This window comes from Corvus kubaryi, unplaced genomic scaffold (genome assembly GCF_017639235.1).
Source record: "Corvus kubaryi isolate FWS band 111438036 unplaced genomic scaffold, C.kubaryi_AGA036_p1.0 78, whole genome shotgun sequence".
Classification (NCBI taxonomy): Eukaryota; Metazoa; Chordata; class Aves; order Passeriformes; family Corvidae; genus Corvus; species Corvus kubaryi.
Window position 1 is genome coordinate 6,311,741 of NW_024582065.1, and position 16,064 is coordinate 6,327,804.

General features: G+C 51.2%; 1 protein-coding gene across 3 annotated transcripts in view; it reads left to right on the plus strand.

The window, feature by feature from the left end:
• The first annotated feature begins 3,110 nt into the window (after positions 1–3,110).
• The window catches only part of NTNG2 (netrin G2), a 47,440-nt gene continuing 34,486 nt past the window's right edge, over positions 3,111–16,064 (plus strand). For 2 of the 3 annotated variants that reach the window (XM_042052754.1, XM_042052755.1), the window contains exons 1-2: positions 3,111–3,602; positions 6,134–7,223. In XM_042052754.1, the coding sequence (XP_041908688.1) occupies positions 7,011–7,223 (213 nt within the window). In that variant the 5' untranslated portion in view covers positions 3,111–3,602; positions 6,134–7,010. The remainder of the gene's footprint in view (positions 3,603–6,133; positions 7,224–16,064) is intronic. The other variant, XM_042052756.1, reaches the window with a different exon arrangement.

Sequence of the window (16,064 nt, forward strand, 5' to 3'; positions counted from 1 at the left end):
AGGAAATAAATGTCCCCCACCCACCCTCTCGGCCTGCGTGTGCCAGAGCTGGCTGGTGCTCAGTTCCTCAGTCTTTGTGTGGGTTTTCCAGCATTTCTCCTAACTACAAAATATTATGCCTCTCTGCCTTCTAAAACTCCATGATTTTGTCTTTGCACCAAGCACGAGGAACTGGGAAGCACAAACCTTCCCATGCTGATCAAGCTGGGAACTTTCTCCACATTCAGCTTGCTAAGAACAAAAGGGCAGTACAAGGGTGGTGAGATGAGACAAATCCCCCCTGCAAGTGCGAGGTTCACTTGGCTGGGCTTTGCCTCCGTCATCTGTAACATCCCAAACAAAAGCACCTTTAAGTCATTTCCTCCCTTTTCCTGGCAAACTTCTCCCCAGAGGTCCTGGTGAGCTGGAGAAAGCTACCACTGGAACAAGGTTTGGGCAGAGCTGCGCTTGGCAGATCTCACCCCTCACAAAGGGGTCCCTCACCTGCTCCTGGGCTCGGAGCACAATTCCAAGCCGTGTGTTTCCACCTAATAAAATGCTTACTCACTTGCAGGAGGCACTTTGACACCCTTGGCCGCACGCTGCTAGATAAGGAGCATAAAAAGAACACGTTGCTGTTACAGGGGATACAGCAATATGTATCCTCAAATGAAAGATCCTTTATAAGCCTGGTTATTATTCTGGCAGTGATCTCGGATCGCTCTCCACAGGCTCAGCTCAGCTGAGGTGTTAGCGAGCACATCGCCACTGCGAGCGGGGACTGCGAGGTGTCACGTTTACCTTCTGTTGTTTCAGTACATCCTCTATCATCCCAAGTCAGAAAACACTTCCCTCGTCTTCCGCGCATGTCAAAAGCACCATTTGCCATTTAGATTTAGGGAGCCAGAGATAGCCCTGGTGTAAACAGGTGCGAGCCCGCATATGTCAATAGAATTACACCTGATTTTAATGGGCTTACATTTGGCCCTTGAGCCCTGGGGATCCCTCTGGGGGCAGAGGCTGTATTAAATATTAAGGGCCTTATTCTCCACCCCTGCCTATGCTGGAGTAATTAAATCTCCATGCAGACCCATTGATTTTCAACCACGTTCTCCTCGTGTGAGGAGGTAGCACTTGGCATGAGGGAGGGAGCACAGCTGTCCCCTCGAGGAAAAACACATCCATTTTTCCTCCTCACAGAAATTTCATCCAGAAGAAAACTGTACCCAACATTAGGTATTTGCAAAATGTGCTTGGGTAAAAGAATGCAAATAGTCTAAAATTAAACGATGACTCCAACTCTTCCCCATTGCCTCCTGCCTGTGACAGCACCACTGCCACTGCTTTGTCGCTTCCTTCAGGCTCCCGGCTCTGTGAGTGCCACAGACAATCCCCCTCCTTCCCAGCATCAGGACCATCGGAGCCAGACCTGCCAGGAGCTGGGTGATTTCCCATCCTCCAAGCCTGCTCCTGGGTCTCCTGAATCGCTGTGTAACCTTGGACAAGCCCCACAGCTGCTGCCGGCCTCTCCAGGGGGTTACGCTCATTAGTTAATTCCGGTGCTTTGCCTGGAGCTAGCGCCTTTTACCTGTGTCTATACAAGTATTATTGCCAGCTTCTGATCTTTTGAGCTTGCAGGGCTGTGAAAAACGACTTTGGTTTTTCCTTAAATGCCACGGAGTTTAGAAGTGTGACGACTCACACTGTGCTGTTATTCTTTCCAATTGAAACCTAATGATGCGTGCATATCACTTAACTCTGATGTCAATAATCAGCACACCACTTGGTCTTTGCCGTGGCTATTAGAGGGAATGAAAATGAAATACCAACTCCTTTTTATCCTGTTACTGTACCATAATAACTAATAAAGAAGTAATAAGTGAGACGTGGGGAATTTCCAGGGGAGTCATTACTACAGAGCAGACCTAAAGGCACAACGTGAAATCCAGGAATATTAGCCAGCCCTGGATTCCCAGCCAGTGCTTATCACTTAAGTTTTACTGCTGCTGTAGAATAAGTGTTTACAGAAGAAGTTACCATGTGGAAAGTATCAGACCGTGTCCTGGAGTGGAAACCGAGCCAGAATCAAAGACATCCTTGCGGGTAAAGACCACCCTGTGCCTCAGCGTCGCATTTAGGCTGGGCCACAGTCAAGACACAATGCCAGCATTTCATAAATCTCACTTACGCTCCAGAATATGGGAAACGTTTCCCAGAAGAGCTCTAAATCACCTCTGTCTGGTTGCAGGATGAATCGTGTGTTTTCCAGGGATTCTTACATGGGAGAGCCCACACAGAGATCTCAGGGCAATGGGTGAAAGGAAACCATGTAACAAAATACTGAGTCCATGAGGTTCAAACCACCTGTAAGATGGACAACACATTTTCTGGATTAAAAATTATTGAATTCATGGTTAGGAAGGAGCACTCATTTTTTGGTGGTCATGTACATAGGATGCAGTAGTGATTCCTTGGTTTTCCTCCCCATAAATGAACTGTCGTTTATCCATGAACTGTCATTTATCCACGTGTCAAAAAGCTGTCACTGCTCAGGAATTCTGTCTTCAGCAGCTGCCTGGTGCAGGGAAAACTTGGACCTTTACCTGGCACAGTTGTATGCACCTTGTGTACAGCTGGAGCCTCCTCTGCCCCTCAGCATGGACACCACAGAGTTGACCTAAGCAACCCCAGCTGCTCCTCCAGCCCCGTGCTGGAAGGTGCTGTCACACCTTACAGCCCAACATGTTCATCCCCCCCCCCCCCCCCTTTCCAAAGCAAAACCTGGTTCGGTTAAATCTCACAGCACAATCCCACCAGTATCAAGCATTTCCCTGCCATCTGATTTCCCCATCTCCGAGTTCCTGCTTTGTTTATCCTATTAATTCCAACCACCCCCTCTTCCCCCAACACACACGCACGCAGCCTCATTTACAGCATCTTCGCCAGCAGAAGCCTCCCCAAAATATTCAGGGCACACCAAGCGAGCACTTACACGTGTGGGGAAACCCTCGTGACTGGAGATTTTTTTTTTTTTCTCTCGAGCAAACATGAGCTCATGATTTTAATTTTTTTTTTTTTTAAGCTCTTAAAGGAAAAAAATAAAAGAGAAGCCCCGAGGAGCGGCATTCCCGGCTGCCGTTATCCAACCGGGGGCAGCGGGACGGCGCGGATGCTGCACCGGGAGCCGCGGGGCTGCCGGGGCTGAAGGCTCCCGCTCGCAGCCTCCTCTTCCTCGGGTGGTTTTCCCTCCCTCCTCCTCCTCCCCCCCCTGCATTTCCTCCTGCACCTTTAAGAAGCCCATTGCCGCCGGTGGGATGGTGTGTGCTAAAGCTGCACAGAGGAAGTTACGCAGCCGGGATCAGGCACGGAGATAAAAGCTCCGATTGTGATTGAAAGTGAGAGCAAAAGGGATTTCAGCCTCGGCATTAACTTGCGAGGGGAGCCGGGATTGCACAAAGCTCCCCCGGCCATCTGCCCTTGGGGGCCGGCGGCGCAGCGCCTGCCCGCCGCGCTGGGCTGGGCTGGGCAGGGCAGGGCTGGGCTGGAGGGTGTGTTTTGGGGGTTCCCCCGGCCCCGAAGTTCGCTGCTCCGCCGGGAGCCCCGCGCCGCAGAGCTCCCTCCCGGTAAGGACCCGCAGCGCCGGGGATGGGGGGAAAGCGGGGGCGGAGGGGGGGCGGGCAGCGCCGGCGTCTGCCCCAGCCCCGAACGCTGCGGCTCCCCCCGCGCCTCCCAAGTTGTTCCCACGCTTTCCTGGGGTGTCCCGCTCTCTGTCCCCCTCCCCAGAACATCCCCGTCTCCCCGCCGCGGGATGGGGTTTATTTTCCCACTTCGGAGTTTGGGAAGCCGGGGGGCTCCCCCAGCCCGGGGGCACCGGCTCCCCCTGCCCCGCCGATTCCCTCCCCGGTCCGTGCAGCCCCCCCAAAGTCCTTTAGTGTAAAAGAAACCGGGGAGGATGGGGCGGAGCGGGAGCGGCATCGGGTTTTGCCGGGAACCGCGAATCCATCAGGGAGAGAGGTGGAATGCGAGTGCGATTTACAGGTTTTCAGCTGGGAGCCGCGCAGCGTTATCGCGGGGTTCGGGCTCCCGTCCCCCCGCGGGTGTCCCCAACTTCGCTGTCCAGGGCGCGGGGAAGGGATGGTCAGCGTGGGAAAGAGGAGAACAGCTCCCGCTCCATGAGAGCGGGGGGAGAGCGAAGAGTTCGTGGGGAGAGCAACACTTCTGAGAGAAAATTAAAAACTCCTTCCTTGAGTTTACTTTCTGCTCTTAACCCGAGAGCAGCTCAGTTGTTGCTCAGCGTTGTCCCTTTATTTCAATAGGGTGTTAATCCAATAATAAGAAAAAAAACTGGAGCCAGCTAAGCCAAGACACAATCTAATTTTGTGTTTTTAATACTCTGGCTATCAGTCCCCAGTGAGTGCTGAGTACTCTTCAACGAGAACAAAGAGCATCGATTCTATTTGTTCCCATGAACTCCAGTTTCTTAATAATATCAGGTGAAGATTTATTGTCTGAGAATCAAACCAAATCAAGCAGGGTGAAACCGTTAATTCGGGGAGCCTCTCTGCCCCGTTTGCAGTATGTTGGCTCATTCCAGAGCAACACTCCAACTGCAAAGGGACTGGACTGGCTAAGTAAGTGTTGAGCCACAGACTTCGCCCCAAACCTGCTTGCCTGGCTGATGAACTGACAGTAAATGCATTTTTCCCAGCAAATGTTCATTTCCCTGGGAATCTGTGACATTTAGCCAGCATAACAAGACACTAATAGATATTATAGATCCTTTCTACCTGGGTTTCTCCCTGACAGCCATTCAAGTGCAAGATATAATTGTTGAGGCTATGAAAATAGATCCATAAACTTAACAGCACTGGAGTCCTCATTAAAACTTCCCTGCTTGTTTTCTACACAATAGCGGAGTCTCTCACTCTCCGCTGTCATCAGGCACTTGGCAGTGACCAGTTTGATGTAATAATTAGGAACTGACTTGTTATAACTGAAAAGACAGCTTTGATGTAAGTAGGACTTATAAACACTGTGTCACACTGGCTTATTATTTTTACTACATTTACTCATAATATAAAAATAGCAGCCAGTCTATTCTTTTTCTGGGAGTTTATTCAGGTCCAACACAGCTATAACAGGCTCTTCGTTGAGAGCTGGCAATGAAGCATGAGAGACAGCTTCTCTTTTCTGAACTCATTCATCTCAATCAGCAATCTTTCAAGCAAAAAGGGGGGAAATGGAGATGGTAGCAGAGCGGTGTGAAGCCCCTGAACGCGGATCAATGCATCTGTTAACCTGGAGTTTCTGAGCTTTAGTAACTGAGCTTCATGAGAAAGCAAATGCTAAGCATGCTGTTGAAGCAGACATGCCTCAATTGTGGAAGAAAAGTTGGGGAAACAAATAGAGAGGGAATTATCCAAAGGTAAATTTCTGTTCTGGATATGTGCCTCCACCTTCTCGGATGAGCTCTCCTTCCTGAATCTAATGCTGAGAGAGAGTTTGACTTTTCCCCCCTCCCCGCTTCGGTTCTTTGTCATTTTGTTTTGTAATTACTTACAATTTTTATAGCTCTACTGGAAAGACAACAAAATTGCAGAAATGTTGTTCTAACCTGAAATGAATACTGGGAAGGTCATTGCTCTTTGTATTAGGTGAACCTAAATGTTATTAGGACTTTAAATTGTTTTTTATTAAATGTTATTGTTCAGATAAATCATATGTGGGGATGCTGGACAATGTATCTGTCTCTCCAGCTGTCTTATTTATTTGCTTATCTTTTTAGGACTATCAATTTGTCTGTCTGTCCCTACTCTGTGTCTGCATATTCCCCATCTTCTAATGACCCATAGCTGCTTCTTGATATTATTTGAAGACCCATTAGAGCTCCTGCTGTCCAGCTGCTGTTGCAAAGCAGATACCTTAAATTGGGCAGCGTTCCTTCCCTTCTCCCAGACAGCAGAAAAGCCATAAGCATCTTACTATGGATTGCTCTTTATTAAAGTTGTATATCTCCCTGATACAAAAACCTGTCTGGTGGCTTGGAAAGCCCAGCTGAGGGCTCTGCCTCCTGAGGGACCCCTGTTCGTACAAGTCCTCTTACTCCAACTGTCCCCTCTCGCTCCCACCTAATTTGTCTTCCAATTTCTTGCAGGTCCCTCCTGCTGATGAGCTCTGCCTTTGCCCTGACCATGAAAGAGAGAGGAGACCTCAGGTAGCCCCATGGCTTGCAGCTGAAGGCTTTGGGAACTTGGTGCTCCGTCGCCAGAAGGCAGAGTGGGGCAGGAATCCTCGCCGCCACCACAGGACGCAGTGGGAGAAGCCAAGGCCAGCCCTGCCCCAGTGACCACCCAGCACCTGCTGGGACCACCGTGCATCTGGGCACCCGAGCTGTTCACGCTGACACGACCATCCATCGGGAAAAAGGAATTTTAGCTCCAAGCAGTCTGTCTTGTCAGAGTTGTACTCATGACCAGATGCTCTATTTATTTTATGTGCTATGTTCAAACACCCCAATAATTAAGACAGACACAGGTTAAGGCACTTTCCACAGCGACGCATTTGGAGCAGACCAGAAGGTTGAGGAAAACCTGATCCAGCACCATCTCACGGCCTCTCCAATTTACTCCTATCAAATTTCATCAGCAACTCAGAACTTGATCTTTGTATTGATTGACTGGAGTCACCTCTAGATATTTTCATGCTGATTTGGAAGACCTTTCGTACAATAAAAGGGGGAAAAATGAGGTTAAGGAAGATTTTTGACCACTGATCAGCAACTCTGGCCAAAACTTTCCCAATCAAGTGAATTGCAAAGTTGGCTTCCAATGCCAAGAGGAACTTTCCACATCCAGATACAGCGTGCAGAGTGGGATCATCCCTGTTACCGTCTGGATCTCCTTCGACTGGAGCATTTTTAGATGAGGAGTTTCCATGCTGATCCCGAGAGCCACCCCTAGCCCAGTAGCTGCCTTCCTCGGGACTCTCGGCACTGCCCTCGCCCAGGGATCCTGCGCTTGGCCGCAGCTGCCATGCTGTACCTGGCTGCTCTCCTCGTGCACTGTGTCCCCTTGGCCATGGGACAGTATGACATTTGCAAGTCCTGGGTGACCACGGACGATGGCCCATCATGGGAGTTCTATGCTTGTCAGCCCAAGGCCATGCGGATGAAGGATTACGTGACCGTGCGGGTGGACCCGGCAGGAATCACCTGTGGGGACCCTCCAGAGAGGTTCTGCACCCATGTAAGTGTTTCCCTCCTTATTTGCTGGCTTAGAACAGACTCTGCTGGTGGCTGGAGGCAGTGTCCAGCCCAGGTGCCACTGTCAGGACATTCTGGGTCAGGGTGGCCACAGCAGCCACTGCCTGGAGCTCTCAGTCTGCAAAGAGGGGAGGAGGCATGCTGCCCATGCCGGTGCTGTGCCAGTCCTGCGGCAGGGATGGTGCTGGCATGCTGAGGGGAGGGTGAGGAGGAGCCAGGGAGGGCTGAACAAGTCCCGGGTAAGGTCTGGATTTTGGAAAAGCCCTGCCCCTGCAAGCACACGACGTGAGCTGCTCCTCTACTTGCTAAAGCATGTGGGGTGTGCTCGCTAGTCCCATCCCAAAGGGCTGCTCCAGCACTGGGATTTCATAGGATATGGGTGTGTGGTCTCAGTTCGAGGCAGAGTGAAGGGCAGGGCAGTGGGGTAGTTTGGCCCCTGCACACCCACAGCTCTGGCAGTTGGTCTGACAGCCACAAATTTCACTAAAGCCCCTGAAAATGTGGTTCTCCCTCTCTTCTAGGCTCCACATGAAAGGGCTCTGTGGACAGACATTTGCCCTTGTAGTTAAAATCTTTAACTTATTTTCTCTTAAATATTAATCATTGCATTTCATTCCGTGCACCACAAAGCTCAGCAGGAACATTTGATTTATAATTCACAAGGCTTTACATTGTTAAAGAGTTCAGGGGTCAAAGCAAAGAGCAAAACAGTAATGCCCCCTCCCAAAGGTCCCCCAGGAGTGGTCCAAGCACACATTTAAGGGACAGACACCAAGCCAGCCCATGCTGGCAGGGTTTCCACTGGGTTGAGCACTGGACAAGGAGTGTCTTCTAAAAGAGTTTATTTTATAGAGTTTTATTATAACAAGAAGGGGAATTCTCCCTCTAAATCAGTGGAGGGAGTCCCATTTTCTATTGCCAGGGCTACCCCATGCCTCAGTTTGCCACCAAATAAATACCCTGGGCCCAGACAGCTCAGGGCACCTCTTGAAAATCCAAGAGAAAAATGTTCTTTGACACCAAGGAATGCCAAACATTTATGACCATCAGAACATGCTGCCAGTAGTTAGCCAGTTCCCTCCAGCCTCAGGGCTCTCATTAGTACCAGGGAAGACATTTCCACTAATTCCAGATAAGTAGCAACTTTTCCTTTTAAAAGATCATTTGAAAAGAAAGATTAAGTCCAAGGTTGCAAATAAAACCATTAACTATTGATGGGTCAGTCTGTATTTCCATTTATCTGACTGACTGCAGAAGGATTAAATGGAGAACACCAGATTGCTTCCACTACACTCAGTGCAGCTCCTTGCGAACCCTCTCTGGTTAAGGATGCTCCAGACTTCAGCTCCACTGACCTCCAAGGAAGCAAAAGACACAAACTGCAATCAGCTCTCTGCATCTCTTGATTCAGTCAATACTGAGCTGAAATCTTTCTATTCTGGGCACCAGCAGTATTTCCTTGTAGCGTACGCCTGCCATGTGCTCTAACACTTGCAAACACCGTGTACAGCCGTGAATGAGAGCTGCACAAATGCAAAACATGGATTTGCCTTCCTGTCCCTGCCTCACCCCAGCCTGGCCTGGCTCTCGCCTCCCAAAACAGAAACCAGCACTCACAGCAACATCCCTGAGCAATTCCCTGGTGAAGAACCAGGCTAAGAACAGGAAAAATATGTTGCAAGGTATTTTTTAGATTTTTTGGGATAGGTTTGTGAAATCCCACTGTATTCACGGCCCTTTCTCCCCCATCTTACACCAGTGCTGTTCTCTCCAGAGGACTAAAGAGTTATAAAAACGAAGCAGAGGAAGAGCAGCCCTGCTGAGGTGAGCAAGGAGCCCACCCAGCACTCAGTGCACAGAGCAGGAGCTGGCTGCAGGAGAGATCCAGGCTCCAATCCAGCCTTAGGACTGGAGTGGTGTGGGCTGGGAGGCCATCAAGGTAAATTTTCATGGCCTCTATCACCGAGAATGACATGTGGCCACTTACTGCTGAGCATCCCCTTATGGTCAGTGGAAAGTGGAATCAGCAAGAAATGGCCCTTCCATTGCCGGTGCTGGGTGGTGACTTGACACCTATTGACGTGCAGGGAGAGGGAGCGGTGCCCGCAGAGGATGTGAGCGGAGTTCTGCTCCCCCTGCACTAAGGAAGTGCTGGACAAAAATCGATGTCTCTGCCCACGGATCGTTACAAGCTCCGAGCCCCGGCCCTCGCTGCGAGAGGGGAGGGCGAGCAGCTCGCACAAACCCGGAGCAGCTCCTCGCTGCCAACCTGCTCAGGTGCCTTTTGGTGTCCTGTTATCCTTTCTCTTCAGGTTTTAATTATTTCCTTGTAACAGGTGGGTTCTCATAGGAGCCTGGCTTTCCAGCAGAGAAGTTCTTACGGTGACTGTATTGCTTTCTTAGGTGTCTTTCAAAACAGCAGGGGACTGTCCGTGCAGTTAAACTCGCGTTACTCAGAATTAAGCACAGCCCAGCGGGGCTCCTGCCCTGCTCAGACAGCTGCAATCAAAACTAAAGACACAAAAACACCCCTCCATGCTCAAGGCAGCCAGACAGGAATGAGCTGCACCATATCCCTGTGCAGGGCAGCGCTGTGGGCAGGTGAGGAGCAGAGTCCTGGTGACAGCCAGGACCTTGTCAGACAGCGAGTGTGTCCTGCGAGGCTGCACAGCCCACAGGACCACGCACTGCCCTGCCACAGCTCCAGCAGTGCTCACAACACTCCTGCATGAGGAGGCTTCAAGAGATGGCAGGAATTATTTGGAGGACCGTCCTTTGTGTTTTGTAGCAATTCTGGTCACATCTGGCTGCTTCCTTCTCATTGGGAAGCGTTTTGCTGCTTATTAAAGTCAAGGGGTTTGCTTTTTCCACAGTTTCTGAACCTGTTCCTATTCATGTCAATGCCTTTGTGGCAGGGTCACCTGAAAAATGAATTGTACTTTGCCGCCTGGCAGGGCAGGGGGAGTGGTGGGAGCAGGAAGACAGATGGATAAGTAAATAAAAGCCTGAATGAAACTGAAAGTGTGACTGAAGACTAATAGGGAACAGATCTTTTAACCAAGGATGTCGAGGGAGTGGTGAGACTTCAAAGATCACATACAGGGCATGGCACGGAGCAGATGAATGTGGATTTCAGAGGAGAGGGGTTTGCAGGGCAGGTACAGCTGGGAAATGGCCAAGCTGCACATCCACATGGGACAGAGGGGAGATGTGGTGTTCCTTCACCTTCCCACCCTCCTGGGCAGGAGGAGGAGGGTGGCACAGCTGGCAGGCTGCTCCCAGGTGCTCAGATACTCTGAGATGCTGAAGCACTTCTTTGATACGGAGCAGGGACCTTTGGGAGTTTCACTTTCAAGCGTCAGCATTTCACACACAGGATAAAAATTCCTCAGGTTTTGTTGGGAATTCGCACACGGGGCGTGCAGTGGGGAGCAAGCAGACACCAAAGTCCCAGCTCCAAATAGGTTTGCAGCTCAAGGGGTTTCCAAATCATTCCAGCAGAAGCAAGGAGAGGTGTCCATAGCACGCGGTCATTATGGGATGGTTTTGCTGCTCCTTGACATCCCAGTGAGAGCACAGGGAACCCACCTTGATGCAGGAATGGGAGCCTTTTCCCCCCCACAAAGGTGTTGAGACAGTATTTCTTGTTCTGACAACACTCTTTGATGCAGGGCCGAGCTCTCAGCCCATATTGATGGGTCAGGGGTATTTTTATTTGGCGTCAGCATTGTTTCATCAGCTAATAGAGCTTGTTGACTTTGGCACAGGTACATGAAAGGAAAAGGCTTTATTTATTCATTACACATGCAGCCAAATTGGATGTTTGGTTTAATTCTTAGCTAAACTTTTCTGAATGACATGTGGTTATAAGGTTTGTACTAAAGGACTATTTCTCCTGTGGACTCGGTGCTAAAATTGGAAAAAGCAGACAAACCTTTGGGCTAAGGAACCCTTTTCCCTGCATTCTTAGCCCATCTCATACAACTCTACCCAGCCATATCTTCATACACCTGTTTAGGTGCAAACAAGGGATTGTGGGTTTAGGGATGATTAAAAGCCAAAAGTTTTTCAAATAAGAAGGGAAAAGCCAAAGTTTTTAAAGGAAGAAAGGAAAAAGAGCTGCTTCAGCAGTGCTCTACCAAAAGCATTTTTAAAGATGCAGCATGATCTGGTGGTTAAAGGATGGATTCATCCCTTCTGGTACCCTGAGCAGAGACCCACAGCCCTTTCCCAGCCCACCAGAGTTCTATCTTGTCTCAAGTATAACCAGGGGGCAAAGCACAAGGTATTCTCAGCCTTTTCACTGCCCTAGGGCTCAAGGATATCCTTTGGGCTAAGCAGAGCCTGTGTACAAGTCCAATGGAAAATCCTTTCCAAGAAAAGCGGATATTCTCCCTCCTCCTTGAATAAATCAGTGCTACCCACTGCTGGTTGCAAACCCATCCTTGGCCATAGCAGAGGAAGTTGGAACTCCCCTTTGCCCTTCATTGTGGAACCCATATGGCCCTGGGGACGATCACTTTGCCTTTATGCCAAAATTCAGCAGCACAAGGAAGTCACTCTCTGCTGTCAAATCACCTGTGACACCCCGGGCAGGGTTGTAGGGACGGAAAGATGTGACTTTCTTTTCACAGCTGCAAAGTGCCAACAGCCCCTCTTCCCCCTTGAAGCCTCCAATATGTTAAAATAACACCTGGAAAATGTTCCCCTTTCCTTTGAGGAAAGCCTGGAAAAGACAACTTGCTGCCATTTCCACCCAGAGGAAGGTTTCCCAACCCACCCCTTGCACCTGTTGTGACACTGCTTTTGAGTGTGGGAGAAAGAGCTGGAGCCTTTTGGTTCTGTTCCCACCCTTAATCACTCCTCAGCATCAGGGTTGCTGCAGAGGACACTGTTTGAAGCTGGGATCAGTGGCTCCTTGCCCGTGGGGCCAGACCCTTGGGTTGTACATTATTAGCTGCTCAGCAAATTACACGCTGCTCTTCTCCTGCCACCGAGGCTACTCCGGAGTGTGGCAGCATTTTGGTGTTTTAAAAGGAAAGGCTTCACAGAAAAATGAAAGAATACAATTCAGCTTTAAATTAGAGAATGCTGAGCAAACGGGATTTTCCCTCAACAGCCTGTAACAATTTCCTTGAATGCCCAGTTCGGGATTCATCTTGTTGTAAAGTGGGATGCTACTCCCCTAACGAGGATCATTTCCACTTGCTGATGGAAAAGGCACGGTGATAAAAATGAAGCTGTCAAGCCGATTTAATTGGTACAGTGAGCAGAAAGTTTTCCCCCACCTTGAAGGTGTTCAAAGAGTAAACTACTTTTAAGAAAAGCTTTGCTCTTCAAAGGGAACAGTGTCCAGATGGGAAAAGCAGAAGAGAACGGACACTGAAGACTTGCTGGGAAGTGTGGTCAGAGCTGGGAGAGCAGATCTTACAGCAGCCCTTACACTCATATAGCAGGTACCAGAGGTTTCCACAGGCAATTTTTGAAGCCAGAGGTGTTCAGGGAAATCCTTCTTATTTATTTATTATTTTAAAATTTGCATTGTATTCTATAGCATAAATATGATTTTCCACTGAACTTTAAAAGGAGTTCTCCCCACCGAAAATCCTGCCTGAGTTGGAAGGAGTGCTCTGCTACCATGCTCTGGTTTCCCTGAGTGGAAGTCCAGTTCTAACCTTAGTTTCAGATCCCAAACCACCTTTTTACCATCAGTTTTTTGAGACATGGAGCTTCAGCTGACCCAGTTACTCAGGTAGTTCAACACAAAACACAGGTTTCTGTGCTAGAAAACACCAAAGAGGCTTTTTCCTCCCCAAACTGCACAGCACTGCTGGGTGACCATTCTGGAGATGCCTCTGGGGAGAAGCGAATGCCTGCAAAGCCCCGGCAAACGGCAATTTGGACTTGCAGCCTTCTCCCCACATAGATGAGCCATCCCCTGCAGCCTCAGACATGTCCCATGAGGTTCCCACTCATCCCCCCCCCTTCAAGGCAGGGCCACCAGCACGCCCAGAGGGGACACATTGCAGCGCTGACCCTGCTCCCACCCTGCTCCACTGCCCTGCCCTGCCCTTGCTCCAGCGTTTGGCACCGGTGCCTCTGACATCTGCTCTGTGCCACACACGGCCAGGCTTAGGGGAACCTCTGCCTTTTGGCTCCGGGGTGGATTTCTGCATTTCTCAGCCATCCCCCGGCAGGCTCCAGCCACAGGAGGGGCCTGGCCGGGGCTGCTGGCCCAGGAGCTCAGCACTGCAGAGCCACCAGGCTGGGTCTCACCACGCTGGGTCTCATCCCCGCCGGCTCCCACCTCTCCCACTGGTTCACATCCATGCAGGAGCCTCTCAGGCAGCAGCCCTCCCTCTGCTCCCCTCTGTTGAGGGGCTCCACACACGGTGCCACCACTCCAGCCTCCGCCAAGCTGCTGCACATCCAGCACAAGCAATGTGGGGTCTCTGCTCCCCCACTGCTGAGCTCCACGTGGACGCTGCCACCGCTGTGTCCAGTCCTGCCTTGACACCTCCATGTCCCAAAGGGAGAATTAGCACAGATTCAACTGGTTTTTACTCCCAGCCAAAGGGTTTGTAACTCCCCATCTGCTGGCTGAGTCAGCTGCTTCAGCTCTGTAGTGCTGCCTGTCAGGAGGTTTGGGGAGCCCTGTCAAGGGGGAGGATCACTGTCCTGCCCTCAGGGACAGCCAGGACACGTTTTGCGCTGGCACAACTCAGTCCAAACCTCCAACAGGCACCTGCTGAATTGTTCCCCTGAAACAGAGCATAAAGCAGCCAAATGCTTTGCACACAGCAGCAAGGGCAGAGTGCTTAATGCAGCAGTCGCAGGAGCCCTGATCAGGGGCTGGCATGGTACCCATCACCCAACTGTGCCCCCTCCACAAAGGCTCTGGGGAATATCCGCACCTCCATTTGAGGAGCACAGCAGAGCCTCCGCTCCCTCCCCTTTCCCACCCCCGGGCTCTGCGTCCTGCCCTCCCCCATTCAAACTATCAGAGCCTCTCTTACAGAATAAATTATTAATAGCGGCGTAGCGAGCCTCTCTGCAAAGGCTGCATGTATTGAGCTTACAAGGCGCACAAGCTTTTAGAGAGCAGGACACTTTTCCTACTTCCTAAGCATTTTCTTAGTCCTGAATCAATAATGCACTCGCAGCCCTGCACACAGGTCGCTGCTGCTGTGCTCCTGCTGTTAGGGGCTGCGGACATGAATACATCTCTGTAGCAAAATGCAAGGGCTTAATAATCTGGCAGGGAAGGGATGGGGCGGAATCCAAGCAGCTTAATTTGTAAACAAGCTTCAGGGAAGTGCCTGGGAAGAGCAAAGCTTGCAACTCCCCGGTACAGAAAGTCCGGGTTTGGACACAAGCTACAAAGCAGTCAATGGGATTAAACTACCGCGATTTTGAACGCGTGCCCGTGGCTGCCAGCTGAGGGGTGTCTGGTTTACCAGCCCCTCATCCCAGGCTCTAGGTCACCCTGCAGTCCCCACTGCCAAAGGGGGAGGCGGAGGGGTGCAGCCCCGGCGGGGAGGTGGGGGTGGAGGTGAGCCCAGGGCGGCAGGAGGGATGGGGTTAGAGCGGCTCACCCGGGGATTAGCAGTTCACAAAGAAAGAGCTGCTCAAAAATGGTGCCACGGGAGGCCGGGCTGCTGCGGGTGGTGTGTGTGTATCCCCAGCACAGATGAGATTATCTGCTTAGGAGTGGAATTTTCCGGGCGGAGTTAACCCTTGTGCCGCCCCCAAATCAGCTGCACACGCCTGTCTCGGGACAGGGTGCTGGGCAGGGCATCCAGCAGCAGCAGCAGCAGGGCTGCTGCCAGGACATCCCGGGGCTTTGGAAATGGAAGTGCTGCTTCCAGGTCACTCTGCAAACAGCATGCTTGGGGCCTTTCTTGGAGAGGTCACGCACGGACTGGGCTGGTTTCAGGCTGGAGGTTAAAATTCCTCGTGTAACCAGATTTTCTGTTCCTGGCTTAGACAGAGTGGGCGTGAGGGGATTTGTGTCGGTGCAGGAGCGGTGCCGGCTGCGTTGCGAGGGTGGACAGGTGACTTGGGTCAGCCCTTGTGCGTGACAAGCTGCATCTCCCTCTGGATGCTCCCTTTGTAGAGGATGTTTCCTGCCTGGATGTCTGTCAGCCTTTTGCCGAGGTTGTGTCATTTACGGTGCACAGACCAGTTCTGACCCTTTTCATGAGATGCTGCCAGACCACAGGGAGAGTTTCAGAGACAGCGTGGGATGAGAGCAGAGATTTCCTTGAGCCTCACATCAAGGTTGGGTGAGGGAGCCACTACTTTGCCTGGCTGCAGGTGCCTGGGGGAGTTCATTCCTCAGAAACGTGGAGCCCTCAATGCCCAGTGAAGCCCAGACTGCTCCTGACATCCCTCCCTGCCTCAGTTTCCCCACTGGGAGATAGGACATTGCACTGCCACCAGCCCACCCTGCCTGGCACGGTGATGGTGGAGAGAAGGGCACAGTGCTGAGCCTGGATGAAATACGAAGGAGATGCTTCTCGAATTCAGAGCAGGCTGGAGGGGGAAGGGGAAGAGCAGCCACGAGGAGGGCTTGAATCTCTTCTCTGGCGGAGAGACGGGCCCAAGGGAGCCGAGAGCCTTGAACGAGCGGCGCTGCTCGGTGAACGAGTGTCTGCTTCAGGCCAAAGGGAAGAGGCAGAACAGCGAAATGTCTCGCTGAGTGCGTCCCGGTGTCTCGCCCAGAGCCGGCGGGGTCGCTTGTGCTGACTCACGACTCCCAAAGCCGCACGCAGGCACAGCCCGGCCCAAGGCCCGGCCAGCGGTGACCTTGTGCTCGGACAGC